This window comes from Sorex araneus, chromosome 11 (assembly GCF_027595985.1).
Source record: "Sorex araneus isolate mSorAra2 chromosome 11, mSorAra2.pri, whole genome shotgun sequence".
NCBI lineage: Eukaryota > Metazoa > Chordata > Mammalia > Eulipotyphla > Soricidae > Sorex > Sorex araneus.
The window spans coordinates 8,052,515-8,079,110 of NC_073312.1; the positions used below are offsets into that span (position 1 = coordinate 8,052,515).

The 26,596-nt window shown below is 61.2% G+C and overlaps 1 protein-coding gene across 1 annotated transcript; it reads right to left on the minus strand.

Annotated features, from left to right (window-relative positions):
- Positions 1-511: 511 nt before the first annotated feature.
- BAG3 (BAG cochaperone 3) lies at positions 512-18,853 on the minus strand. The gene is made up of 4 exons (XM_055118919.1): positions 18,361-18,853; positions 5,584-5,889; positions 4,259-4,660; positions 512-1,565 (listed from the first exon to the last, which is right to left on the minus strand). The coding sequence occupies exons 1-4, from the start codon at positions 18,538-18,540 to the stop codon at positions 747-749; spliced, it is 1,707 nt and encodes a 568-aa protein (XP_054974894.1). The 5' UTR covers positions 18,541-18,853; the 3' UTR covers positions 512-746.
- Between the last annotated feature and the right edge of the window lie 7,743 nt (positions 18,854-26,596).

A 26,596-nucleotide genomic window follows, 5' to 3' on the forward strand; every position in this document is an offset into this window, starting at 1 on the left:
AGACGTTCCTGGCGCCCGCTCGAACAAATCGATGAGCAACGGGATGACAGTGACAGTGACAGTGACTTAGACGTAGCATTGGACTCATCCAAAGGATAGATATCACTATGGCTCCTTAGACCTTTTATTCTAGCTAAAGCTAGGTCTTTTTTTTTTTTTTTTTTTTTTGCTTTTCAGGTCACACCCAGCGATGCACAGGGCTTACTCCTGGCTCTACACTCAGGAATTACTCCTGGCAGTGCTAGGGGACCATATGGGATGCTGGGAATCGAACCCGGGTCAGCCACGTGCAAGGCAAACATCCTACGCGCTGTGCTATCGCTCCAGCCCCCAAAGCTAGGTCTTTTAGAGAGAAATCACCCTAACAAAATGGCAACCTTCCTGGAAATCAGGAACTCAAACCCCCCTCGCCCCTCCAGAACACCCCCCTCAGCTCAGCGCTCCGGCAGACAGCTTCCCAGCACGCGCCCGGCGCGCCCACACGGAGAACCCCAAGGACACGGCACGGGGCTCTCAAACAGGAAACTTCTTTATTGCACAGAGTTAAGAGTACAGAAGAAAAGCGTTCTCCTCCTCTTGTCCTTTCCTTTATTAGTGCCTTTTGCCTCTACCCAAGTAACTGCAGACCTAGCGCCTATGAAGTAGTAAAAACCAACCGGTCTCAAGTCTCTGAAATGCATGCAACTTCCACTCCCTAAAGCACACGGCCGGCCCGTTTTCCGGGGAAATCTGATGGCAGCGCGGAACTACGGTGCTGCGGGGTTACCAGCCGAGTCTCTGGCGGGCTCTGGAGCGGCCGCTTCTTCTTTGGCTTCCGGCTGCGGGGGGTCGGCCGGGGGCACCCCTCCGTCTCCGGGGCCCTTGGCACCCGGGTCTGCGGCTGCGGCACCCATGATCTCCTGCAGCGGCGCGTCCGGCTCCAGGTTGCCCGGCTGGAGTTCATAGACCTGGACTTGGCCAGGGACGTCAATGGCTTTCTGTTCCAGTTTTTCCAAGATGGTCTGCACCTTCCGGACACCGTCTCTCCGGGCCTGGCGGACGTCAGCTCGCCCCTCGGGGTCTACGGAATCCAGGGCCAGCAGCTCCTTGGTCAAGTACTCTTCGATCATGAGGTACTTTTTGTCCGTCTTCTTGCCTTCAAAGCTGTCCACAGCCTGCTCCAGCCTCTGCACCTTCTCCAGGATGGCCTCCACCTTCAGCACGCCCGGGTGCTTAGGGGGGGCCTCGGCGGCGCCAGGCTTGGGGGGGGTGGCCTCGGCGGGGGCAGGGCTGGGGGCCGCTCTCTCTTCTGGAACCACGTTCTTGGGGGGAGCAGAAGGTGCAGGGGGAGCGGGGCCCGAGGGCCCTGGGGCCGGGGCCGGGGCCGGGGCCGAGGGCGCCTTCACCTCCACCTTCTCTGCGGGGGGCGCGGGTTTCTGGGGGGCGGGCTGCGGCTCTGCCTCCTGGCGGATCACCTGGATGGGGATGTGCCCCGGGAGGAGATCTGGTCCGGCCGGGCCGGCCTTGCTTTCCGGTTTGCTCTCCGGCTGGGGGACAGGCGAGGGTCCGCGATGGGTCGCAGGTGGCTGAGGAGAGGCAAGGACACAAAGGCGTGTTATCACCGCGGCCGGTCACGGGGGTGGGGCAATGGTGCAGCGGGCAGGGCCTCTGCCTGACACGCCCCTTCCCGCCCGCAGAAAGAGCTGGGGGTGGCTCCTCTGCTTTGTCGGCGGGAGAACAGGGGTTTTCCAAGCGGCACGACAGCTACTACAAAACCCAAACACAATGCTCCAAACACAATGCTCGTCACGCATGTGATGGCACCATGTGTCATACTTCCTGGTCACCGGCTCTGTGGGCTGTAACCACTCGGGGAATTTTCTGGGAACGGGGCTCTGGGTGATGAGAAGAAACCCAACCTGGGGCTGGAGCGATAGCACAGCGGGGAGGGTGTTTGCCTTGCACGCGGCCGACCCGGGTTCAATCCCCAGCATCCCATGTGGTCCCCTGAACACCACCAGGAGTAATTCCTGAGTGTAGGGCCAGGAGTAACCCCTGTGCATCACCAGGTGTGACCCAAAAAGCAAAAAGCAAAACAAAAAACAAAAACAAAAAAAAAAACACCCAACCTAACTCCCCAAACGTGAAAATACCGCAGGCTCCTGCTGACTGCGGGCCACTTTAGCTCCAGACCTGGGTGACTCGGATTCTCGGGGCGCCAGTCCCCCAAGAGCTCAGGGCCATGCATCCCTCTTGACAGGAGGTGCAGGACCGTCTCTGCACAGGGCATGACCTTCCCAACCCGTTTCAGGAAAATTCTTATTTTTAAAAAACCGAGAACAGGGGCTGGAGCAATAGCACAGTGGGGAGGGTATTTGCCTTTCATGTAACCGGCCTGGACTTGATCCCCAGCATCCCATATGGTCCCTGGAGCACTGCAAGGAGTAATTCCTGAGTACTGAGCTAGCAGTAACGCCTGAGCATCACCAGGTGTGACCCAAAAAGCCAAACAAACAAACAAAAACTCGAACAGGGGCTGGAACAATAGTACAACAGGTAGGGTATTTACCTTACACACTGCCAACCTGGGTTTAATCCCTGACACCCCCGAGGGTCCCCCGAGCACCGCCAGGAGTGATCCCTGAGCACAGAGCCAGGAGTAAGCCCTGAGTACAGCGGGTGTGGCCCCCAAACCCATCAATTAATTAATTAAATAAAATCTAGGACGGCCCAGAGGCTTCTGCCCGGATGGTGTTTGCTGGAGACTCGGTTACATGCTCAGAAGCGTTAGAGGGAAAGCAGAGTGCCAGGCTCGCCTCTCGGCACCCCTGGCAGTGTCTCGGCACCCCCCACCCCCACTCAGCATGACACCCACCCACTGGACCACGGGCCACAGCCAGTTTCCCGGCACGAGTCCTGCTTACGGCAGCACCCCTGTTCCCAGGCCCCCCGGCCCTCCCAGCACTGGGTGACTGACCAAAACCCCTCCGGGCGTCCCCCACCCTCCCGCCTCCAATTTTATCCACTGGCAAGTGAGCGCTGGGCATCCATCCACCAATAACTGCCAGAGTCCACTCGCACGCCCACTTTGGCCTCGTCCCTGCGGAGCTCTGAGCTCCAGGTCAGGGTCAGGAGGAGACTCCCGGGAGGACAGCGCTGACCCAGCCCGCCCACCCACGGGCCAGCTCCGGGCGCACGTCGGGGCTGGGCCGTCCGGCCAGGTAAGCATGACTGTCTGTCGACATGCTTGAGAGGACGTCCCCGTCTCCGTGAGCGCCAAGGTCAGGAGGGCAGGCGCGGCCAGACACAGCTCCAGGCTGGCCAGACCCAAGCAACACGCCGGCCGGCTGGTGTCTGGGACCCCGGATGAGGACCGGAGCCGGGAAGCGGCTCTACGGACTTGGAAATGACCCATGTACCAGACAACAGCGTCTCCCAGTCACGGCACGTCCTGGCTGTGAATTCTGCCGTGCTGATGAATGGGGGTGTTGTTCCTTAGGGAAACATCAGCTGTGATATCTGGCGCCTCCGACTGACTCTCCAACAGTTACACAACAATAGGGAGAGTACGGGGGTACCCTGAGGTGACAGGGAGGACGGTGGGCAAGGCCAGGGCGACACAATGCCAATAAACAGCAAACAGGGGTGGCGGACGCCCCAGACCTGGGCTAACGATCCAACAACGCTTCTGCGAGGCCCGTATTACTCCCAAATAAAAAAGCTGACAAGGGGGCACAGAGAGATAGTACAGCTGGAGTAAGGCACCTGGTCACACACGGCCAATCCCGGCTCGATTCCCGGCACCGCCTATGGTCCCGAGCCCCCCAGGAGTGATCCCTGAACACAGAGCCAGAAGTGAAGCCTGGGTGCTGCTGTGTGAGGCCCCAACACCAAAGATAAAGAAATAAATGGAGGGCTGGAGCGATAGCACAGCGGGTAGGGCGTTTGCCTTGCACGCGGCCGACCCGGGTTCAAATCCCAGCATCCCATATGGTCCCCTGAGCACAGCCAGGGGTAATTCCTGAGTGCAGAGCCAGGAGTAACCCCTGTGCATCGCTGGGTATGACCCAAAAAGCAAAAAAAAAAAAAAAAAAGAAAGAAATGGAAAAAAGCTGAGCAAGTGGATCAGGCAGCAAGGACCCTGCTTGGGGGTGCAGATGCCACCAGGTGGGGAAGGCCCAGGCCCTGGGGGACGGGGCAGAAGCCTCAGGCCTGCCCGGTGACCGGGCGGGAGTGAGCAGGAAGGACAGAGCGGCGGGCACCAGCCCCCAGACCGTACCTGCGGCTTGTCCACGACGGTGTGCACACGCAGAGGCGAGGCCGGGGGCACCGGCGTGCTGCTCCTGGCTGGCGAGCCCTCCCGGCTGGCCGCGCCCCTGGGGGACGGGCGGAAGGGGGACGCTGCCCGCAGGGGCCGGGGCTCCCAGTCGTCCCCCTGGACCTTGTGGTACACGGGCTGGTGGCTCTGGTACTCGGCCGGCTGCGCGGGGAAGTGCGTCTTCTGGGCCTGGTGGAAGGAGGGCTGGCCTGCCGGCCGCGACAGGTTCTGCTCGTGGATCACCGGGATGGGGATGTAGCCCCGCGGCAGCTGGTGGCTGCCCAGGCCGCTCCGGCCCGACGACGGCAGGCTGGCCGAGGACGACGCCGAGGAGCAGTCAGAGGCGGCCGGAGACTGGGATCGCTGCAAGACACACGGACGCCCGGCCCCGTGAGCGGCCTCAGCCCTGGCCCGGCACCCCGGCCCTGATGGACGGAGCGGCTCAGGCCTCGCCCGGACCTGGGCGGACCCCTCACCCTGCCCCACTCAAACCGTCGGAGGGGACATGGGGGCTGGGGGCATTGGAGCTCTGGTGCTCCGTGCCTTGTCGGTCACACGGACGAGTGTCCTCCCTGGCCTGGCGCCCTGGAGATGGGGAAGCGGAGCGGGTGGGAGCACACTCGGGGGAGTCTCCTATGTCCCAGACACCCGCCCCCAGGGAGCCCGGGGGCAGTGGGGCTGCGGCCTGCAAGCCTGTCGGCGCGGACGCCCAAGTGCTTGCTGCTGACCCCTTCTGACTCTCGGAATAAAACGCCGCCAACACAGGCACGGCCTCTCCACACTGGACGGGCCTCCCGGGGCCCCGGTCATTAGGAGCTGTGCCCAGGGCAGGCAGGGACAGAGGGGCCGGGGGCCCGTGCTCACTCACACACCCAGCAGGCACCCGGGGGCCCACGGGGACAAGACCACGAGGGCTGCCTGCTTAGGAATCCCCTGGGGTCCATGGGCCACACACGCCAGCTCAGAACCGGACTGACACGGCTCACGTGTCAGAGCACACGCCTAGCCGGGGCGAGGCCCTGAGCTGGACCCCCGACATCAATCCCCCCAAGGACCCCTGCGAGTGGCCGCCCGAGACAGACACCCTCCCTTGGGCGCACAGGCTCCCACGGGCCAGCCCGGGGCGGGGGCCGCCTGCTGGGTCACCCTGAGTGCCCCCCAAGCACCCCTGAGGGCCAGGCTTTCACTCCACACCTCAACACGAGACTCTTCCCGCTTCTGAGCTGCAGCTCCTGACCGGACCCCTGCCCACCGGGGGTCCCCACTGACCGGGCTGTCCTGCTTACCTCAGGTCCCTGGGAGGCGGGGGGCTGGGCCGGGCCGCTCGGCTTGTCAGGCTGGGTGGCGTCCGTCACACCGCGCAGCGGCGACTGGGACCTCTGCGGGGCCGTGGCGGCGGCCTCGGCCCGGAAGCGCTGCGGGCCGGGCTGCGGGAAGGCGTGCAGAGGCTGCCGGCCGCCGCCACCGCCCTCGTGGAGGACGGGGATGGGAATGTAGCCGGGGCGGAGCTGGGGGTACACAGCGTGGCCCTCCCGTGTGGGCAGCAGCCGGGCCCCCTCCCGGGATGGGCCATTGGCAGAGGCCGGGGTCTCCTAGGGGCAGAGAAGAAACAGCGTTGGACCAGGAAGCTTCCCAGCGTGGGGGTGGAGGGGGCGGGCACGGGTGAGCCCCTCCCTCAGTGACCACGCCGGAGGAGGGTTCAAGTCCAACTCACAGCTCCGGCCCGGGCCCCGCGTCCTGCAAGCCCTCCTGTGCCCCGTGGTGACTCTGAGCAGAGGTGACGCCCGCCCCCTGCCCCCCCTGCCCCGGGCCCCCTCTGAAATCCGCAGGGCCGGGGTGGGGGGCTGCGAGCTCCTGGTCAGAATCCCCTCAGAACAGGCTGCGAGAAAGGGGGCTCCCTGCGGGGCTGCAGCAGGGCGAGCAGAGTCCTGGGGGTCCGCTGGAGGCGCGGCCGGGGTCCCCGTCCTTGCGACGCCCTCCCCGCGGCGGCCTGGCTATTCTGGGAGCCTGGAGATGGCCACGTGCCAGGCGGACCACAGGGCAAGGTCTGGTTACAGGCAGCCAGGGCTGGGGGGCGTGGGGGGCCCAGCCCTGCGCCTCACAATCGCCAGGCTCCTGCGCAGGAGGGGCTGGGAGAGGCAGAGGCGCGGTGGCCCAGCTGGGGCAGAGAGGACAGAGAGGGGCGTGGGGGTCCGGACCACAAACAAATGTCCGGGGCCGAGGAGCCCGGGACCCGCCACAGCCCTGCCGCTGGGGACGCAGGTGCTGCTGACGGCGGGAGCAGCGGCCCCTGGGTCTGTGCTCAGCGTGGCCGGCCCAGGGCCTCCGGTGGGTCAGCCCAGAGCAGGAAATGGATCCGGGCCACAATCGCAGAACGGAACGCCTGCCAGCAGACAGCGTGTGTGTGTGTGTGTGTGTGTGTGTGTGTGTGTGTGTGTGTGTGTGTGTGTGTTGTGTGTTTGTGTGCACACCTGTGGCACCCACTGGCCCTTTTTCTGCCGCTACAGGGAGCACCCCGCAGGCGCCAGCCACACCACCTCTGTTCCATGTCCCGATTCCAGCAGCCTCTGAGTTCTGGGGGTCACCCCACCCGCACGGCCCGGCAGGTGGGAATCGGTCTTTTCCAGCCAGACTGGGGAGGGCGGAGCGGGGCTGAGTGTTGTGTGCTCCGGGCTCTTCCGCGCTGCCGCCTCCGGCAGTGACAGCCCCGTCTCGGGCCACTTCTCTGGCCCTCTCTGAGGCCCCAGCCCCATTGCAGACAGCAGTGCTCGCGGCCTGCCCCCCGGAGCATGTCACGGGCCAGGTCTTCGGGGCGCACTTAGGAGGCAGCGGCTGGAGGCACCGTCGGCGAGAGCATCTTTCCCCAGACAGCCGCATGGCTCAGCTGCCCGGACCCCCAGTCACAGGGATCGGAGGGGCGAGGCAGGGCCCGAGGGACCCGAGGGACCCGGAACCTTCCCCTGGTGCAGACGGCCGCACACCCAGGCCACTGTCAGCCTGAGCTCACGTCCCGAACACCCACCCACCGGCCGCCGCCCGGCCCCGCTCTGACGGGACGTGGCCAGCCCCGAGCACCCAGCCCGCCGGGAGCGGAGCCTGTGTGCGGCCAAGGGGCCTGTGTGCAGTGTGTCCCCGCGGCGGGAGAGCAGGGGTGTCTGACGGCTGTGGAGGGGCGAGTGGCAGTGAGGAAGCGGGGGCGATGGGAGGGGACGGGAGATAAGGCTGGAGGCCCAGAGGCGGGGCTGTGAGGGAGGCTCGCCCGGCGGGTGCTGACAGGAAGGCGGGAAGGCCGCGTCAGGGCGAGGGCAAAGCGGACGGAGGGCAGGGCAGGCGCAGGAGGGAGGCCGAGGCGGGCCTGCGGCACGGCAGGCAGAGGGCAGGGGCGGGAGGACGCCCGGAGGTCGCCGGGCAGCCTGAGAGCTAATTGCCCGTTTAGGCCATTTAACGAGAGGCACGTCCCCTCCCGAGCCTCCCAGGTGACGGGGTCAGAGAGTCCTCCAGCGACCTTCCAGGTTAAAATCAAACAGTGAAGAGAGAATCATTTCTGCCACAGCCGCGGGGAGTCTGCTGGAATGTGGGTGTCCCCTTCCACGGCCACTCAGCACCGTGCCCAGTTCCCAGAAGTTAAAAGGAGCCACTCAGGGCCAGAGAGAGGGCTCTGGGGTGGAGGCGCTGCCCGGGGCCCGAGAGAGCCCGGCGGGAACGGCGCTTGCCTTGCACACAGCGTCCCATGTGCACGGCCAGGGCTGAGCCCTGAGTACCACCAGGTGTGGCCCCAAAGCCTAAATAAACAAGAAAACAGGGCGCTTGCTTCAGCCGGGTTCAAACACTGCACATGGGCCCCAACCCCAGGCCTGCCCGGAGAGAGCCCTGCGCGCCCCCGGGTGGACCCCTCCAGACACACAGTCACAGGAATGACGCGAGTAATAAAAATAATGAGAAGGCACTGCGAGAGGCCTGGGTGAGAGCACGGGGGGAGGGGGGGGCGGGCTGGCGACCAGGCACACAGTCCCCCAGCACCCCGCTGGTCTCTGACAGGTGCTGGGGGTCACTCCTGAGTGGCAGCGGGGTGCAGCCCACACACCAAAATATACAAAATAATTTTTTTTGTATTTTGTATTTGCATGGCCTGGAAGTCTTTCTGCTGCCTACGGGTTTCTCACTAATCACCGAGAGAATATTTTAAAGGAAAAACATTGAAAAAAAAAAAATGATCATTCATGGGGCTGGAGCGATAGCACAGCGGTTGGGCGTTCGCCTTTCACTCGGCCGACCCGAGTTCGATTCCTCCGCCCTTCTTGGAGAGCCCGGCAAGCTACTGAGAGTATGGAGCCCGCACGGCAGAGCCTGGCAAGCTCCCCGTGCGTACTGGATATGCCAAAAACAGTAACAATAAGTCTCTCAATGAGAGACGTTACTGGTGCCCGCTTGAACAAACCGATGAGCAATGGGATGACAATGACAGTGACAGTGATTGTTCATGATTGCTAGGACATGTGTGCCTTTTGGCCAAGATGGCTGTCCGTCATACCGGGCAGGTGAGACCCTCCCCTGGGCCTGGCCCCCTTCATCAGGAGGGAAGAGATCTTGGGGGGACCACTCTGCCGCCCACCTCCTCCTCCTCGTCCTGGGGGCAGTTCCCGAGCGGCCCTGCTTGCTGCCAGGGCAGAGCGGACGCCGTGGAGGTACATCGGCCACCATGAGTCACGCGTGTTGAAAAGAGTGTCCCCGCTCTGCGACAGGATCTGGGTGGTGGCCGTGTGGGCACAGGGGGACAGCGGGGATCTGCTCGTGGCCTGCAGCCGCTCACAGCCCTTCTCTGACTGCCTCCCCTGGCTTCCTCCTGGGGGGGAAGGGGCTCAGTTCCCAGCTGAGGCCAAATGAACAAATGAAAAAAACGAACCAATGAAAAAAATGTGAATAAAAAAAAAATGCTCTGCTCCCTGTGCATTCCACGGAGTGACCTGTGCCCTGAAAATGCCCTGTGAGCTCCTGCCTACAGAGACTCAGCGGCACAGTGCTCTTCCTAATGGTGTCAGGGAGAGGGGTCGAGCTCGGCTTGTGCAGGGCCCCGAGTTCAGCCCCAGCACCCCCCGCCCGCCCACTGCCGCGTGGAGCTGCCTGGGCCCGAGAGTAACTGCGGGGAGAGAGTTCTAGGCTCCCCAAAAAGAACCAGAGCCCCCGTCCCTCCCTGTCACTCTCTCACCACACGTTCTTTCTGGTTTGTGTCTGAGAGATGTTCTTGCATTTTTTTTTTTTTGAGGGGTCACGCCAGGGGTGCTCAGGGCTTGGTCCCAGCTCTGTGCTCCAGGACTGCTCCCTGTGGCCAGAAAACCACACGGTGGTGGGTGACAGCAGAGAGACAGTTCAGCAACGGTACAGACAGTAGAGAGACAGCACGGAGGTAGTAGAGAGATAGCACAGCGACAGTGCGAGAGGTAACCGCGGCCAGCCCCAGCTCCACGCCGGCACTGCATGGACTCCCGGTCACGCTGGGCCTGGCCCTGAGCACTGTGGGGGGGGCCTGGCCCTGGCCCTGAGCACCGTGGGGGGGTCCTGGCCCTGAGCACCGTGGGGGGGGGCCTGGCTGGCCCCTGCGGCCTCCATCAAACTGCCAGTCTGCTGGGCCAAGACTCTCCTGAGGGGCCCCTGAGCCCCCTGAGCATAGCTAGGGAAGCCCCCAAAATATTGCAAAGGCTGTTCCCCAAGTATGAAAGTTCCCCCCCCCCAGGAATGCCATCTGGGGGCCATCCCCAGTGTTGTGGGGGCCATTCCGGGGACCGGCCGGGAGCAGGACCAGGGCTGCCGCTGTAGACGCGAGCCTTCGAGGGAGCTGCCTTTTTTTTTTTTTCTTTTTGGGTCACACCTGGTGATGCTCAGGGGTTACTCCTGGCTCTGCACTCAGGAATCACCCCCGGTGGTGCTCAGGGGACCATATGGGATGCTGGGAATCGAACCCGGGTCGGCCGCGTGCAAGGCAAATGCCCTACCTGCTGTGCTATCGCTCCAGCCCCGGGAGCTGCCTTACTGATGTGCACCTTGCTCCACCAGGAGCCTTTTTCTCTCTGGGTTTTCTGCCACACCCAGTGGTGCTCAGGGCTCAGTCCCGACCATGCTGGGGCCCCGACGTGGTGCCAGGGGCTAACCGTGCTAGCCGTGTGGGGGGCATGCGGCGCGCTTCACCCGCTGTGCTCTCTCCTGCCCTCCCCACGGGCCTGCTGCAAGGCTGAGGGACACGAGGCAGGAGACTCGGGTCTGAGCTGCTCCAGGCCTGGCACCTCCTTCCCTCCACACGAAGCCACCGAGGGTCCCCCCGAGACGGCCAGGAACAGGGAGCCCCTCGAGGAGAGCTCGAGGAGCACAGGGTGGGGTGGGGGGAGCAGTGGGCCAAGACCCGGGCCTGATGTTGCAGAGCCTGGGAGCAAAGAGCAGAAGCAACTGTGAGCCCCGAGGCCGCTCTGGGGGTTCGGTGCCTGGGTTCGATGCCTGCCACCAGGGGGGGATGAAAAGCTAAGCCCACCAGACAGGAGACTCCGTCTCTGGTCTCCCGGCACCTCCGGGCGCTCTCTGGGCTGGGACCAGTGGGGTCCCTGCAGCTCTCCGAGGGGCGGGCAGTGCCAGGGCGACGCTTGGGGTCAGGGCAAACTGCCGGCTCCTGCCTGCGGAGCGCCAGGCGGGCGCACAGGTGTGGAGGAAGCTGCGGACTCCGAGAGCAGGAAACCAGTCTGTCCGGACCCGCCAGGACCCGCCTCCCTCCCGAGACTTTTCCACGGGAAACACCCCCCTGCCTCTGAGCAGCCCTGGCGTGGGCATGTGTGCAAAGGGGACAGGTGGCCCCAGTGACCAGCGGGGGGACGCTCCTCCCTCTCTCAGCAGCTTCTCCAAGCTGGGGAGCTCCGGCCTCTGCAGCGCCATCACTGAGCCAGGAAACAGGTGTGGCTGGCCCTGCCCACTCGGCTGTGTCCACCCCAGCAGCTGGGCACTCCTTCCTGCCGGGCTCTGCTGTCCTGGGGGTGTGCCGAGGCCCCCTCTCCAGGAGCTGGGGTTGAGACACAGCGCCCCCTGTGGCCGGCAGGGGCAGCGCAGGCAGCAGCAGGTCTGCCGGGGAGTGGGCCTGGGCACGGCCAAGGGTGCAGCGGGCACCACGGCCTTCACCAGACCCTCCTGCTGTATCCCTGACCTGTCAGCTGCCCTGGGACGCGCGCTTGTCAGCAGGGAATGGGGGGCAAGAGGCGGCCCTGCTTCTGAGGACCAAGAGCTGCACCCCCTCCACCCCGGAGGGCCCAATGACCCATCGGACACACAGTGTCCTGGGGAGGGAGGGGCAGGGCATGCACGTGAGTCTCCCCCACCTGCTGGTGGAACAGTGACCACCCACGTGTCACGTCCGGGTCTGCTCGTGGCTCTCCAAGTGGCCGGCCTGGTCCTGCTGGACAGGCGGGGGCCGGAGGCGGGGAGGGCCTGCGGCCAATCTGCGACCCCCAGGACCCAGGCCGGTGCCCTGGGCCCCCGCCGCGGCCGGTGGGTGCGGCTGCCGTCTCTGACGCCTTCTCTTCCCGGGTGAGAGGCTGCAGGAAGGAAGACGCTAGGGCCCAGAGCTGGAACACTCAGTTCAAGCGTGGCCTGGGCCGGGAGCGGTGCTCGGTGCTGAGTCACTGCCTGGCGGGCACCAGGGGCAGCGGCTCAGCTCTGAGTCAACCCGCCCGAGTGCCACCTGCGCCCGTGCCGCGGCGGGAGAAAGCCCGGCTGCACCCCGGGGCAGGCCTCCCCGCCGGGCTCTGCCGCCTGGGCCAGCAGGACTCATCCAGAGGCGGGCGGGCCAGCCGCGTCCAGCCGCTCAGGCCCTCATTGACTGACTCACAGTCCCGGAGAGCAAAAGTGCTCCTCCAGAAACCCCCACGAGGGAAAACCCTGCGAGCTACCGCCACGAACAAGGTCCCTTGGAAGCAGGGAAAGTTTCTCCCCCGACAGAACTCTTTGGCCCCGTCTCACTGCCCTGCTGGGCGCTGTGGGCACCCGCCAGCCCAGCCCAGGACCGGGGGCAGGCGGGGAAGCTCTGCAGCTCCGGGCTGCCCCGGGTCCAGAGAAGCAGCAGCTTCAGCCTCGACTTGACTGCCGGCCGCCCGGAAAATGAAAGGATGGCAGACGCCCCCCCCCACCCCCCCCGGCCTGGCAGGGGTGGAGGGGGGGGGTGGAGGGCCACATCTGGGCTCTCCGGACCTCCCAGGGTGAACTGAGGGAATCAATCATGAATCCCAGGTGGAGAAAAGGCCCTTCTGGAAGGCGGAAGGAAGGCAGGCTGGGGCGGGGGCGGGGCGCGGCCCAGAAGCTGACTGTGGTGTGGGGAACCCGCACTGCAGGGGCCGGGGAGACAGAGGGGGCGCGCTCCAGCCCAGGCCCAGGATCCCCGTGCACGGCGCTGGCCGCCCCTGCCCCTGGGGTCCGAGTCCGCAGGGCTGGGACCGACCCTAGGGCAAAACAGGGACGTGGCACCCTGGGGGGCATGGAATGGGCCGAGGCAGCCGCAGCACCCTGCAGCGGGGAACGAGCCGGGGGAGACGGGCCCGAGGCCGGCACAGACCCAGGCTGCTGGGGAGAGAGCCGGCAGCTCCGCTCGGCATCCCCGAGGGACCCCAAGGCCGCTGCCTGCCAGCCCGTGGCCCGGCGTGCTGACGAGGAAGGGCTCTTGAGAGCCAGCCTGGCCCACAGCGGACAAGGCTGGGCCCCCCGACGGGGCAAACCCTCCCCACACCGCCCTGTGACCTGTCCGCCCAGACAGTCCCCGTGTCCGGGAGGAGCAGGGGTAGGGCCAGAGCACCGCGGGTTGAGAAACAAATGTCAGGTCCGTTCCCTCCCACGTGAAGTCTCCTAGCAAGCGTCTGCAAGCGTCCTGGCTTCCTGAAACACTACCAAGCCCCCCCCCCCCCATATAAGACCTTAATGCCTCCCCCACACACACACCCACACACACCGGCTCCTAACAACCAAGTCTCATATACGCAGCGCAGGGGGCTTTGACATTCTGGCGGAGACCCGACAAAGTGGGACAGGGAGTGGGGGGCTAAATATGATTCCCGAACAACGGGGAGTCGGGAGGGGCGCGGGTGCGTGTCAGGGTGACAGGAACACAGCGCCTGCACCGGGCCCGGAGGGGCGAGGCCACCAAGGCCCAGGGGTCCTCTCCAAGGGCACCGGGACAGCAGCAAACACTGCAGGGGACGCGCAGGACGCTTGGGGCTCCGCTTCCAATGAGAAGCGTTAGCCTGTTTGAGAACGTCCATCGGAAGCAATAAACGCCCGGCGTGGTTTAAATAAGGACCCGGGTGTCACTCTGGAACCAGCCTTCTGAGTCACAGCAGCCGCGACTCGGCAGGAGGCTGAGGCCTGGCCTGGCTCTCGTCAGCATGCCGGCTCCGGCACCGACTCTGGCATTGGGCAAGGCCGGCGGGCAGAGCAGGGCGGACGGCAGACAGGCTGCTGAGAGGGGCAGACCAGAGTCGGTGGGCGAGCTGGACCCCTCAGGGCCCGAGCCACACTCGAGCCGCCCCGACTCGGGCATCCCGAGACAGGGGAACAGGCGGCGACGGGCAGGACACGCAGAGGGCGGGGAGATCTCGCCATCGATCCGCAGTGACCTCATCCTTAAGAGGATCCCGGGGGCTCGGCTCAAGCCAGCGCGGAGTAAATGGGTCTCTCCAGCCATCGCCGTAACTCAGAGCACTTTCCACTTCCTCTGAAAGGCTGTCTCGGTCTCTCCCTCTCCCAGGAGGCAATCTGTCAAGCGGCTAGAGGCAGGCAGGCTGGGCCTTCCCACCTGCCCCCCCACCGCACCCCTCCACGCCCCTCTCTGGCTGAAGCCAGGCTCCAGGGCCAGGAAGTCTCCCTTGCGACAGGGCACACGGGAGGGAGGGCATAGAGGTGCCCCTTGAGGAGTGCCAGGCCCTGCACAAAGGCCTGAGCTAAAGCCGCGCTCCCCACCCACACAGCCGGGCCCCCATCCCCGCGTGGCTTCCGGGTGCCGGCCTGGCACAGTCAGAACCCTCAGGGAAGCTTGTACCAAGCGGCAGGTTTCCGGGGGGCCTGGGGTTCCAGCGAGGAAGCGGCCGGCAGTCTTAGGAGCCTTCCCCGGACTGGAGCAGGACTTGAGTGGGGGAGAAAGAGCAGCGGGGCCGGCGCAGGCTGTGCATGCAGGAGGCCGGGTTCTACCCCAAGCCCCACCTGGGTCCCCCCGAGATCCGAGCCAGCAGCAGCCCCTCAGCGCTGCCCGGAAGGCCCCCGCCAGAAGGAGACAAACGAACAAGGCTCCCCTGGACTCCGCCAGGCTCTGGATTGGGTGTGGAGACCCCCCATCTGCTGCCCGAGGAGGCGGGGAGGGTCTCCTGGTCCCGGGGAGGCTTGGCGGGGGGCAGCAGCCTCTGTTTATTCAGTCAGGAGAGCCGAGAGGCGCAGCTGCCCGGGCCGGGGCCGTGGCGGGTAGCGACTTGCCAGGAGATTAGTGGGGAAGCCCAAGCGTGCATGCATGGAAGCCCGGGACAGCTGCTGGGGAGAGGTCCAGGCCCCCCCTCCCTGCCTCGGACGCCGGGCCCCACCTCTGCCCTCATGTGAGGGGCAGGATACTTGCGCCCTCGGTAAAGATGGAGACAGAGTCACTGCACCACCCTGGGCAGGAGCGGGAGAATCAACCGTCAGAGGAAAGGGCCAAAGGGAATGTCAAGTCCTCATCTGTTACCACTTTGGGTTCTGGTTTGGGGGGCCCCATCCGGAGGTCACTCCTGGCGGGGCTCCAGGGGTGCTAGGGTCAGCGGCATGCAAGGCAAGTGTCCCACCAGCTAGACCATCTCTCTGAGCCCAGTGCGTCTTTTCCTTTCCACGAAAGTCGACTCCTGACCAACAGGGTTCGACCGGAAATGCTAGAAGGTACGTTCCCCAGAAGGCAGCTACCGTGCCCGCACGGCGAGGCTGTCCAGCTCAGCGCCTTCAAAACTGCTCCTTGTGGAGCTGGAACCAGAACACAGCGGGGAGGGTACTTGCTTCGCACTCGGCTGACTTGGGTTTGATCCCGGGCATCCCATACTGTCCTCCAAGTACTGCTAGGACTAATTCCTAAGTGCAAAATCAGGAATAACCCCTGAGCATCATGGTATGTGGCCTCAAACAAAACAAACAGACAGGGGCTGAAGCGATAGCACAGCGGGTAGGGCGTTTGCCTTGCATGCTGGCCGACCCGGGTTAGATTCCCAGCATCCCATATGGTCCTCTGAGCACCGCCAGGAGTAATTCCTGAGTGCAGAGCCAGGAGTAACCCCTGTGTATTGACAAGTGTGACCCAAAAAGGAAAAAAAAAACCAAATCAAAACAAAAAAAAACCCAAACAAACAGAAATTCCCTGATCTTTGTTCGTTGCCCAGAGAAACCAGCTTCTGGCCGGCGAGGTGGCTCGGAGGCTGGGGCATGTGCCCTGCGGCAGGAGGCCCCAGTGTGCCCTGGCACGCACAGCCGTCCCCCGGGCCAGCAGCCACCAGCGGCACAGAACCGGGAGCAGCCCCTGAGCAGAACAGCCCCGGAATATAAACAAACCACTCGCTAACAGAGGAGCGCACCGAAGGCTTTTCCGTTGTCTTTAGTGCGGAGTAAGTCACGGAAGTGAAACTGAATTAGTCACCCGTGTTCCGCGTCTCTCAGCGTGGAAAGCGAGGAGGGCCCAGGAGGTACCATGCTGAAGGTTAGTTTTCTCCTCCGCGGGGGTCAATGCGGACAAGTGTCAAGCAGCTACCTTCGTCGAGAGAACAACTTCCTGAGTCGATCACAGCCGGTCACCGCCGGCCCAGTAAGCCCCACCAACACACGGTGGCCCCCAGGTGACCAAAACCACCTGTAGGGCCTGCCTGTGTCAGAGCCGTGCCTCCAGCGTGCTAAGTCACACTTGCTGAGCTTAGTACTAAGAACAGGACTAAGCATTACTAGCACTCTAAAAGAGCTCGCTGGAAACAGACCCCAACGCCCCCGGTTTCCTCATCGGGAAAATAAAGAGACACCTGTCAAAACCTTCACAATCTTTTCCAACTCGAAAATTCGGTTTAATCTTCGGATCAACTTTCCCGGCAGCAGATTTCTGACCGGGCAGCTCTGACTCTGTCCCTCTGTGGGGAACAATGAGAGTAACTCAACCTGTCTTCCCCCTCTTCAAAAGGTTTATGGACCCGCCGGCTCACTCTTTCAGAGGAGAGGAGCCTAAGATCACGACTCGCCGGGTGAGTTTTTCACCGTGAAAACAAAGTGCCTGAATCTGGGTCTTAACCTGCACGCACGGTGGATATGTTCAAACTTGAACGTCCCTCGCCGGGCCAGCAGATTCCGACTGTCCCTGTTTCTATAGGAAGGAAGCCTCGGGACCACGGCCTCTTGGCACACTGCCAAATCCACGCAGCCTGCCGGAGCACGGCCGCACAGAAATAAACACTGGTTCTACCCGGTAATTGGCCGAACGAACACACACACATATATATATTTACGTACACACACATATATATACGCTTATCACAACTAATTACAGACTCGTAATTAGATCTTTAGAATCTAAACTGATTTTTAGAAATGAACATACAATTAATTATACAATTATAAACGATTAGTTGCTAAAAATACAATGTCTCATTGCGAGGCACCAGTTTTATCAAAAACTTTCAGAAAAAGGTGCATGAAAATGAAGGTGGCACACACAGACCTCTCTGCTACAATGATTTAGGAAGTACCTTCAATTTTGTGAAATTATATCAATAAATCCTTCTGCCAACCTTCCATTTCTTTACAGATTCTAATTTTTCCCAGCTGGCATAATATTATCCTTTCAGCCTATCTATTTGGCAACCTCCTGACTTTGAAAAAGCCCAAATAAATTAAAAATTGCAATAGTAGTACATTTTTAAAAAACAGACTCCAAATTTCTTTTTCCACATGGCTCATACCAAGCGTTAGGTAAGAAGTATATATCCTTACACATAAATAGATTAAGAATACAAGTCTAGGGGCCGGAGCAATAGCACAGCGGGTAGGGCGTTTGCCTTGCACGCGGCCGACCTGGGTTCGATTCCCAGAATCCCATATGGTCCCCTGAGCACCGCCAGGGGTAATTCCTGAGTGCAGAACCAGGAGTAACCCCTGTGCATTGCCGGGTGTGACCCAAAAAGCAAAAAAAAAAAAAAAAAAAAAAAAAGAATACAAGTCTATAGGACTCAGGAAAGATTAATTCTCTGTTGTTTACATACTAGAAGCAAATCTTGGGTATTTGAATCACGAGGAAGGGAATATAAGACACATTTAAAAAGAAAATCACTGGGCGTGGGAGATACTACAGCGGGTGGGGCATCTGCCTTGCACGCAGCCGACCCGGGTTCGACCCCAGCACGGCCAGGAGTGATTCCTGAGTGCAGAGCCAGGAGGAAACCCCTGAGCATCGCCGGGTGTGACCCCAGAACAAAACAAGCAAAAAAAATCCCCCTCCTGTCATCGGCCGCGGGGATCGGAAGCAGCCACGGCTTGGGTTTAGCTTCTGAAGGATCTGAGTGGTCTTGCGACCACTCGCGGTCATCCCTCCCGGGGACACACCGTCCAGCGCCAGGCCGGGAGGGGCACGGACACACCTATTTACACCGGCCTCCTGAGTCACGGTGCCCGCGGCCGGCGGGTGCACCCCAGGTCCCGGCGCGCCACGGGGGTCGCACTGGGCGGGGGCCCCGCACCCCCACCCCGGGCAGGGAGAGCCGAACCTCAGCCCGGGCGCCGGGCGGCGGCGGGGCCTGGCCCTGGGCCTTCTCGGGCGCTGACCAGGCCGCCGCTCCCGGGCCAGCTCCGGCCGCCCAGGCCTGGCCCCCGGGCCCGGGCCGCGGGGGGGAAGGACAGCGGCTCAAGGGCGGGCGGGACGGGCGGCCCGGAGGGGCGCGGCGGGACGCCCCCCGCCGGCCGGGGTCCGCCCGAGCTCGGCCGCGTCCCGGGGGGCCTCCCGGGGCCGGGGGGAGGGAGGGGGGCACCGCTGCCCGCGCCGTCGAGGGCCCCCCCCCGCTCACCTTGGGCCCGTCGGGGGCCACGCGCGGGTCGTTCCACGTGGTGGTGCGGCTGTTGTGGTCCACGAAGAAGGGCCAGCCGGTCTGCGGGTCAATCTTGATCTCCCAGCCGGGGGGCAGCGGGTCGCGGTCGCCGTTGCCGGACGCCATCGGCACCACGGGCGAGTGGGTGGCGGCGCTCATGCTGGGTCGGGGTCGGGGTCGGGCCGGGGGGCTGCGCGGCGGTCGGGCTGGCGGGCGCCCAGGGGGGCTGGCTGGCCGCGGCCGGAGCGAGGAGCTTGCAGGCCGCCGACGCGTCCGGGGAGCCGGCGCCGGGCACCTTTATGAATTAAAGGAGGGGGTGACGTGGCCGGAGAGGGCTGGAAGTGTCTGGAAATAGCCTCCTCGCTGCCAAAGGGGAAGGAGGAGATAAAGGGAGGGAGCAACTGGCCGGCTAGAAACTTCTGGTCCCATCCAGAGAAGTTGGCGGCGGCGCGGGCTGGATGCGGAGCTCCGCCCTGAGTCATCGGCCTGGGGCGGGGCGGGGCCAGAGCCGGAGGGCGGGGCCTGCCTGGAGGGCGTGGCCAGAGGGCTAGGGAGGGCGTGGGGAGGGCGTGGCCTGCATGGAGGGCCGGGCCAGAGCTATGGAGAGGCGGGGCCTGCCGGGCTGGAGGGGCCAGAGCCAGGGAGGGGCGGGGCCTGCCGGGCTGGAGAGTCCAGAGCCTGGGAGGGACGGGACTATCGGTGGGCGGGGCCGGACTAGCCCGGTGGGAGTGGCTATCCATGGGTGGGCGGGGCTTTCCCGTTGGCGGGCGGGGCCTCCCGCCGCCGTGCTGAGGTCCCTGTCTGCAGGGGCCCGGGTGGCGGCGGGGCGGGCCGCAGCCCCGCGGGATCCGCCCGCGGACGGCTCGGCGGCACGAGCGCGCCCCCAGCCCCACCTGGAGGCTGTCCTCTCCGCGTCCCCGGCGCGTCTGGGTGTTCACATTCGCCCCCTCGTCTCCCAGCTGGTGGGTGTTCCCGGGACGGGGAGTGCACGCGGGGTGCCGCTGCCGCTCGGTGGCATGACAGGCGGCGTCATCGCTCGCCTTCAGGCTCGCGGCTTGGAAGCTGGAGGAGTCCGCCCGGCACCGCCCCCGGAGACTGACTCTGACTTGGGGACGGCGGCGGCCCTTATGACGTTTCTCCTCCGTCCTGGGTGCTCCGTCCTTTAAAGGTGCTCCCGAGGGAGCGCGCGGAGTGCGGGGCCGCCAGGGAGGCGCGGAGACCACGTGCCCCGCGCAGAGGGGAGGCGAGGCGAGCGTCCTTAGCCCCGCAGGCGGGTGCCCTTTTCCACCGGCAGGGCCGAGAGGTTGCCTTGAAGTTCCACCAGGTTCGAGAAAAATCTGAGCTGTCTGAGGTCACGCCTCTGGTCGTTTCCTTCCTCGGACGGCTCCTTTTGGAGCCAACGCTGAGGAAGCCCTGGGATCACTTCCAAGGGAACGACTCCCACTGAGAAAGGTCACTTCCACCAGCTGGGAAGCCCAAGCTCTCACTTTTGTGAAAGCACCGAAGTTTATTAGCCTCAGGCACTGACTCAGCTCACCAGGTCCCCAACATTGCTGTATAATCACAGAGTGCTCCTCGGTCCCAGTGGGGCCAGAGAGATGCTAAGGGGACCAGGCACTTGCTTTGCAGGCTGCCGACCCTGGATTGGTCCAGGACACCACATGTGGTCTCCAGAGCACTGCCACAAGTTAACCTTTGAGGGGCCGGAGCAATAGTACAGCGGGTAGAGCGTTTGCCTTGCATCGGCGGACCTGGGTTCAATCCCCAGCATCCCTCAGGAGTGATTCCCGAGCGCAGAGCCAGGAGGAACCCTGAGCATCGCCAGGGGTGACCCAAAAAGCAATTTTTTAAAAGACATGACCCCTGAGCAGAATCAGGGGTAGCCCTAAGCACCACTGGGTGTGACCCCAAACCCATTCATCATCATATTCTCATCATCATCATCACCCTTTTAGGCAAGGGAGATCACCCAAAGGGCCGCGTGCATACCCCAGTTTTATGGCCCTTTTGCACCACCACCCCGTCCCCCAAGACACAAATATGACTGTTGAGATCCGGGTGGTGCTCAGGAGTCAAGTGCAGGCCTGGTCAGGCCTACAGTTTGATCCCCAGACATCCCCGAACCATCTGCAGGGCTCCGCTCCAACCAAAGGAAGGGGAGATGAAAAAGGGAAAGATACATGAGGCTTGAAGGAGCCGGCATAGGTGCCTGTCCTTCCCTTCCCTGGGCTCCGGGAGCCTGTTCATGCTCGTTGCGATGGCATTGCTAATTCTGTCTTCTTCCTTACCTCAGTGTGCTTTTCGCTAACTCCTGAGAGCGTTCTTCATTGGCAGTTGGCTGTTTCCAGGCAGTATCTGGGGCTGAAACCTAGGGTCTCCCAGCTGCAAGGCACGTTTCTCCCTCTGAGCCCCCGCAGCCTGCTGGCACTGTCCTGCATGTGTTGCTGGGAGGAGAAGGTTGGCACGTGGGCGGTTAGTGCCAGAGAGCTTCCTCTCCTCAGCCACAGGGTCCACCGAGAGAGGTCAGAGAGCCAGGAAGCAGTCCTCAGCCGGGGCTGAGTGGACGTCCCAGCTCCAGACACTAATAGGTCTCTCTGGTTGGTGCCACGGAACGCCCGGAACGCCTGCAGACGCCAGGCCTTGTGGAGTTCACGTGCCCCGGGTAGGAGCTTAGCCACGGCCCGGGGGCCCCATTTCTCTGCGGTCCTGGGCTCTATGCTCTGTTTGCTTTCCTCAGTGCCCCCATGGCCCAGAAACGATCTCTCTCTCGGTCCTTCCTCCCTCCTCCTTCTCTTCTTCCTCTCTCCCTCCTTCCTTCTTTCCTTCCTTCCTTTTTACCTTCCTTCCTTCCCTTCTTCCTTTTCCCCTCCTTCCCTTTCTTACTTCCTCTCTCTCCTTCTATCTCTTTTCCTTTTTCTTTCTTTCCTTCTTTGTTTTCTTTTTCTTTCTTTCCCCATGATTTACAAGCGTGTTTATATCGACACGTCAGGCATGCAGTGTCTCTGCACCAGCCCCGTCAAGAGCCAGTGTCCCTCCACCAGCTCCCAGGGCCCCTTTCATTCCCTTCACTGATGTGGGCCTGTAGCGCGTTCAGTTCTCTAGGCCAGCTGTGTTTCTTTTCTATTTTCGTTAAGGGGGGGGGTGCACATTGGTGATGCTCAGGGCTATTTCCTAGCTCTGGACTCAGCAACTACTCCTAACAGTGCTCAGGTGACCATGTGTGGTGCTGGGGATCAAACTGGGGGTGGCCTCGAGCAAGGCAAGCCTGATCCCTGACTCTCTCTCTGGCCCTTATTGTGCGTCTTCATACTCAGACTCTTCCTCATTCTTCATACATGAGAGAGATCGTTTGGTGTTTCCATGGCTCCTGTTGCCGGCTCAGAATCCAAGTCCAAACTCCTTGGTCTGGTGGGCACATGCCCCCTTGTTCCTCTTTCTCTGTGCCCCCAACCGTGTGCCAGGCCTGCTGAACCGTCTCCACCTCTTCTCCCACGTCCCTGGCTGGCTGGCTCCTCCTCTTCCTCTTCCAGGGCCTCCTCTACCTTCCCTGCTCAGCCGCCCTCCCAGTCTGGGTCCTGTGGCCCTTCGAGGCGCTCCCGGCAATCCCTATGCCACCCTGCTCTGTGCGTGGCATTGCGGTCGCTTCTTTGCGGGTCTGATTTGCTTATGAACGGGGTGTCTTGAGGGTGGGAACAGAATCCCGAGCACGGTGTCCTCAGCCTGGGTGGCAGTGCCTGACCCCCTGCCAGGTGCTGCACTCAGCTCAGGGCTTCCTGTGGCCAAGCTCATCCCGCCTCTGCGGGGGCGGCTGCGGTCCTGGAGGGCCATTTCTCCCGTTAGCCGCGAACGCCGCAGGAAGCCCCGGTCTCAGCTGTCCATCCGCCTGGCCCCGTCACACATCCTGCCTGGGGCGCACTGCAGTCCTTGGCTGACCTTTGGGACTAACCTTCTAGTCTAAGCCCGGAGGAGGCCGAGGAGCTCTCCTGGCTCCAGAGCGCCCTCTGGGGTTGGCTTCTGCTTCTCTGGGGACTGCAGCCCTGCAGCCTCTCCCCTCCAGGGCCCTCTTCCTCTTCTGCAGATGCTCCTTAACGGAAAGTCTGCATTCAGCTCCCGTTTTCTGGCTGCTCTCGCAATCTGCTTTCCAGGAAACCCACCTGGGGCCACCCTCGCAGCGTCCTTAAGGGTGGTGTTGAGGGTGGAGGGATAGTACAGCAGGCAGGGCACGTCCGGGTACAGGGACAACCCAGGTGTGAGCCCCAGCACCTCGTGATCCCCCAAGCACTGCCAGTAGTGATCCCTGAGCACAGAGCCAGGAGTAATCACTGAGCACTGCCAGGTGGGCACCCCCTGAAAAGATAAAAAAGAAAGATATTAGTATTCTCCCCTTACAGATGAAGTGACCGAGGCTTTGAGAGGCTAAGTCATTTGCTCATGTCACCGAGCTCAAAACGTGCAGAGGTGGGGAATTGAAATTAGGAAATGGGTTCGGGAATGTACGCTCTTACCCTGGTACCCGGTCAGGTGACAGGTGAGTGGACACCTGAGTCCCGCCGACCGCCAAGGAAATCACTGCAGGACTATCATTAAAGCACACAGATTCGCACGTTAAATTTTCCCCTCGCGTGCCAAGGAAACGAGGGTGCCACGGACGTTGACGCTGATGTGTACAGCCCAGACTGACTCAGAGCCCGGGGCACAGAGAAGGCGGCTCAAGCAGCGTGGTGGGGAGTTTGAAATGAAAATGTCACCCCCAAGATTTCAGTGACTGGATGATTAAGTCCGTCCTGCAGGGAACACATGAGCTGGCGTATTAGAACAGCCAGTTCTCCCGGATCTGTGACAAATGCTCATCATCCCCAATCACTGTTGCTGGCCTGGGGACGCTACCAGAGGTGGGGGTACCTGCAGCCCTGCCCTTCCCCAGCCGCCCCCTCCCCTCAGACCCTTCCACCACGGACGGCCCGGAACGGAGCAGTCCGAGCCTCTCATCTGGAATCTCTGGCCTCGCTCCTTCCTTCCTGTCGTGAAGGCCAAGTGCCTGGAGCGAGGGGCACAGACAGAAGGTACCGCAGAGAGGGGTCTGGACGTCTGGTCTAGCTCTGCTGTGGAAACCTTGATGACCAACTGGAGAAATGACCTCGGTGGAGGGGGGAAACCATTACAGCTCAGCAGCAGAGTTCACTGGCATCTGTTTGGTATTAAAAGTTAAACGCCTGTGCCTGCCTCAGACTGCAGCTCCGGGTGCCCTTTGACCTCATGCGGCGGGTCCATCCTGTGCGTTAGGCCTTTAATTATAAAGGACCCTGTTTTGCTGTTAAACTATTTGGTTCTTCCCTGAAACACACAGGAGCTGTGGCAGTGGGGACACTAGCAAAACTTTAAAGCAGCAGTGCTGTGCTAGGCCCTTCAGGACCCGATAGTGCTGAGTCTGTGCCACAGGCCGCCGAGATGCTGAATCCAGTGCTCAGAGGAGGAGACTGATTTAGGGATGTTGAGTCACTGGCCCAGGCTCCCGGGAAATGGGGGGGAACCCAGCCTGCCTGAGCCAGGGTCAGTGTCTCACGACAAGGTCTTGCTGCATCTCCAGCCTCACCAAGTCCAGGCTGAGTTATACTGGGGTGGGCAGTGTGTGCCCCAAGCCCCGCCCTACCCAGAAACCTCAGAATGTGGGTTTTCTCTGCCTCAGGTGCTGGAGGAGAAGGCAGTTGGGACAGAGAAGGGACCACTGGGACAAAGATAGCTGGAAATTATCGCTCTGGATAAGTGTGCTAGAAGTGGGTGAGGGAGCAAGCATGTAACCGCTCAGTACGGCAAGCCATAATGCCCAAAAGGAGAGAGAGATAGAGAGAGAGAGAGAGAGAGAGAGAGAGAGAGAGAGAGAGAGAGAGAGAGAGAGAGAGAGAGAGAGAGAGAGAGAGAGAGGGAGGGGAGAGGAGAGGAGAGGAGGGGAGGGGAGGGGAGGGGAGGGGAGGGGAGGGGAGGGGAGGAGAGGAGAAAATGCCTGTCATCTATAGGCAGGCCTATAGATGGGAAGGGAGGGCAGGAGAGGAACTGAGGACACTGATGGTGGGAAATGTACACTGGCTGAGGGATGGGTGTTGGAACACTGTGTGACTGAAATCGGACCGTGAACAGCTTTGTGATTGTATCTCTTGGTGATTCCATTAAAAAAAAAAAAAAGAGGGGCTGGAGCGATAGCACAGCGGGTAGGGCGTTTGCCTTGCACGCAGCCGACCCGGGTTCTAATCCCAGCATCCCATATGGTCCCCTGAGCACCGCCAGGGGTAATTCCTGAGTGAAAGAGCCAGGAGTAACCCCTGTGCATCGCCGGGTATGACCCAAAAACCAAAAAAAAAAAAAAAAAGTTAAAAAAAAAAAAGAACGTGGCTTTCCTTTGAAGATGCAGTCAAGTTAAGATGAGAGTATGCTGGCTGGGGAAGACCCTAGCAGGACGTACAGGTGTCCTTAGAAGATGAGGAAGATTTGGATGAGAAATGAGAAACGCTGGAAGAGCACCATGCAATGAGGGGGGCTCAGGCTGGCGGGATGTGGCCACAAGCCAAGGAGTGCTGAGGTCCATCAGAAGATGGAAGCGGGCAGAAAGGATTTGTCCGGAGCATCTCGCTGAGAGCGTGAAAACCAACCTGCCAGAAGCTAGACTTCCCGCGTGAGCTGGCAGAACCATAGACGAGGCACTCCTGCTGTTTTAAGGTTTTTTTTTTTTAGTTAAGTTTTAAGTTTTAATGGTACAGGCAGATGATATATTTCATTACAATTTGCTTTGTTGTACTTTGCATATTGAAGGTTTGTGGCAGCCCTGCCTTAGAAAAATCTACTGATGCAAGTTTTCTGTTTGTTTTTTTTTTTTAAGTTCTTATTGTTTTTTTGTGCCAGGCCTGATGGGTTACTCCTGGCTCTGTACTCAGGGATCATTCATGGTGGGGCTTTAGGGGACTATATAGGATGCCAGGGATCAAATCTAGGTTGACCACATGAAAGGCAACTGCTTTACCTGTTCTTAAGATAGAATCTTAACCCTGAAGAAGATGCTGCAAACTTTAAATGACAACAAAGGATTTTTAAAAAATAATAAAGTATTTGGGGCTGGAGCAATAGCACAGCGGGTAGGGCGTTTGCCTTGCACGCGGCCGACCCGGGTTCGATTCCCAGCATCCCATATGGTCCCCTGAGTGATTCCTGAGTGCAGAGCCAGGAGCAACCCCTGTGCATCGCCAGGTGTGACCCAAAAGGCAATAATAATAATAATAATAATAATAATAATAATAATAAAGTATTTTCTTAATCATTAGTTTTCTTATTTCTGGTCAGAGCTTAGGTACAATAGTGTTAGAGTTTATGGTTCTGATGTGCAAAGTTACTGCATCCCAACAATAAAAGATTTTGAAGATTTTTGTGAACTAAGTTGCTCTAGCAGTGAAGAAAGGGTTTGAGTGGATTAGCACCAATTCCAAAAGAAGTTATGTCTGCTGAGGGTTAAATGCTCTTCAGCAGCTTCCCGTGCTACACAGAAATCTTTCATGAACGGGCATGTCAACTTCAGCCACAAACTTTACTGTGGTATGTATTGGCGTGGTGGAGGGGGGTCAGGGGGGAGGGGCATGGGGGCACATCAGGCAGTGCTCAGGAGCCGATCCTAGTTCTTTGCTTAAGGGCCAATCCTGGTTTTGTACTCGCGGCACTCCTGGCAGTGCTCAGGGCCCACATGTGGTGTCAGGATTTGAACTGGAGTCAGCTATATGGGAAGCAAGTGCCTTAACCCCCGTACTATCTCTCTGGCCCCGTCACCAAAGTCTTACAGAAGAAATTGCAAGCCCCACCCCCTTCAGCAGCAACTACCCTGATTGGTCAATAAGCATCAATAGAAAGGCACTATCTCCACTAAAAAGATTGAGGATAAGAATAAGTTCAGTTAGAACATGGGGGCTGGAGCAATAGCACAGCAGGTAGGGCATTTGCCTTGCACATGGCTGACCCGGGTTCCATTCCCAGCATCCCATATGGTCCCAGCACCACCAGGGGTAATACCTGAGTGCAGAGCATTGATGAGAACAGTACCCCAGCCCTTACTGAAGAAAGGACATGGTTCCACTATAAGTTGTTAAACTTTTTTTTAAGTTGTTACACTTTTAAAGTTACTATGGGTCCTCTTGACCACACTGAGATTTTATCCTACTTGCAAACTGAAGGCTCAAAT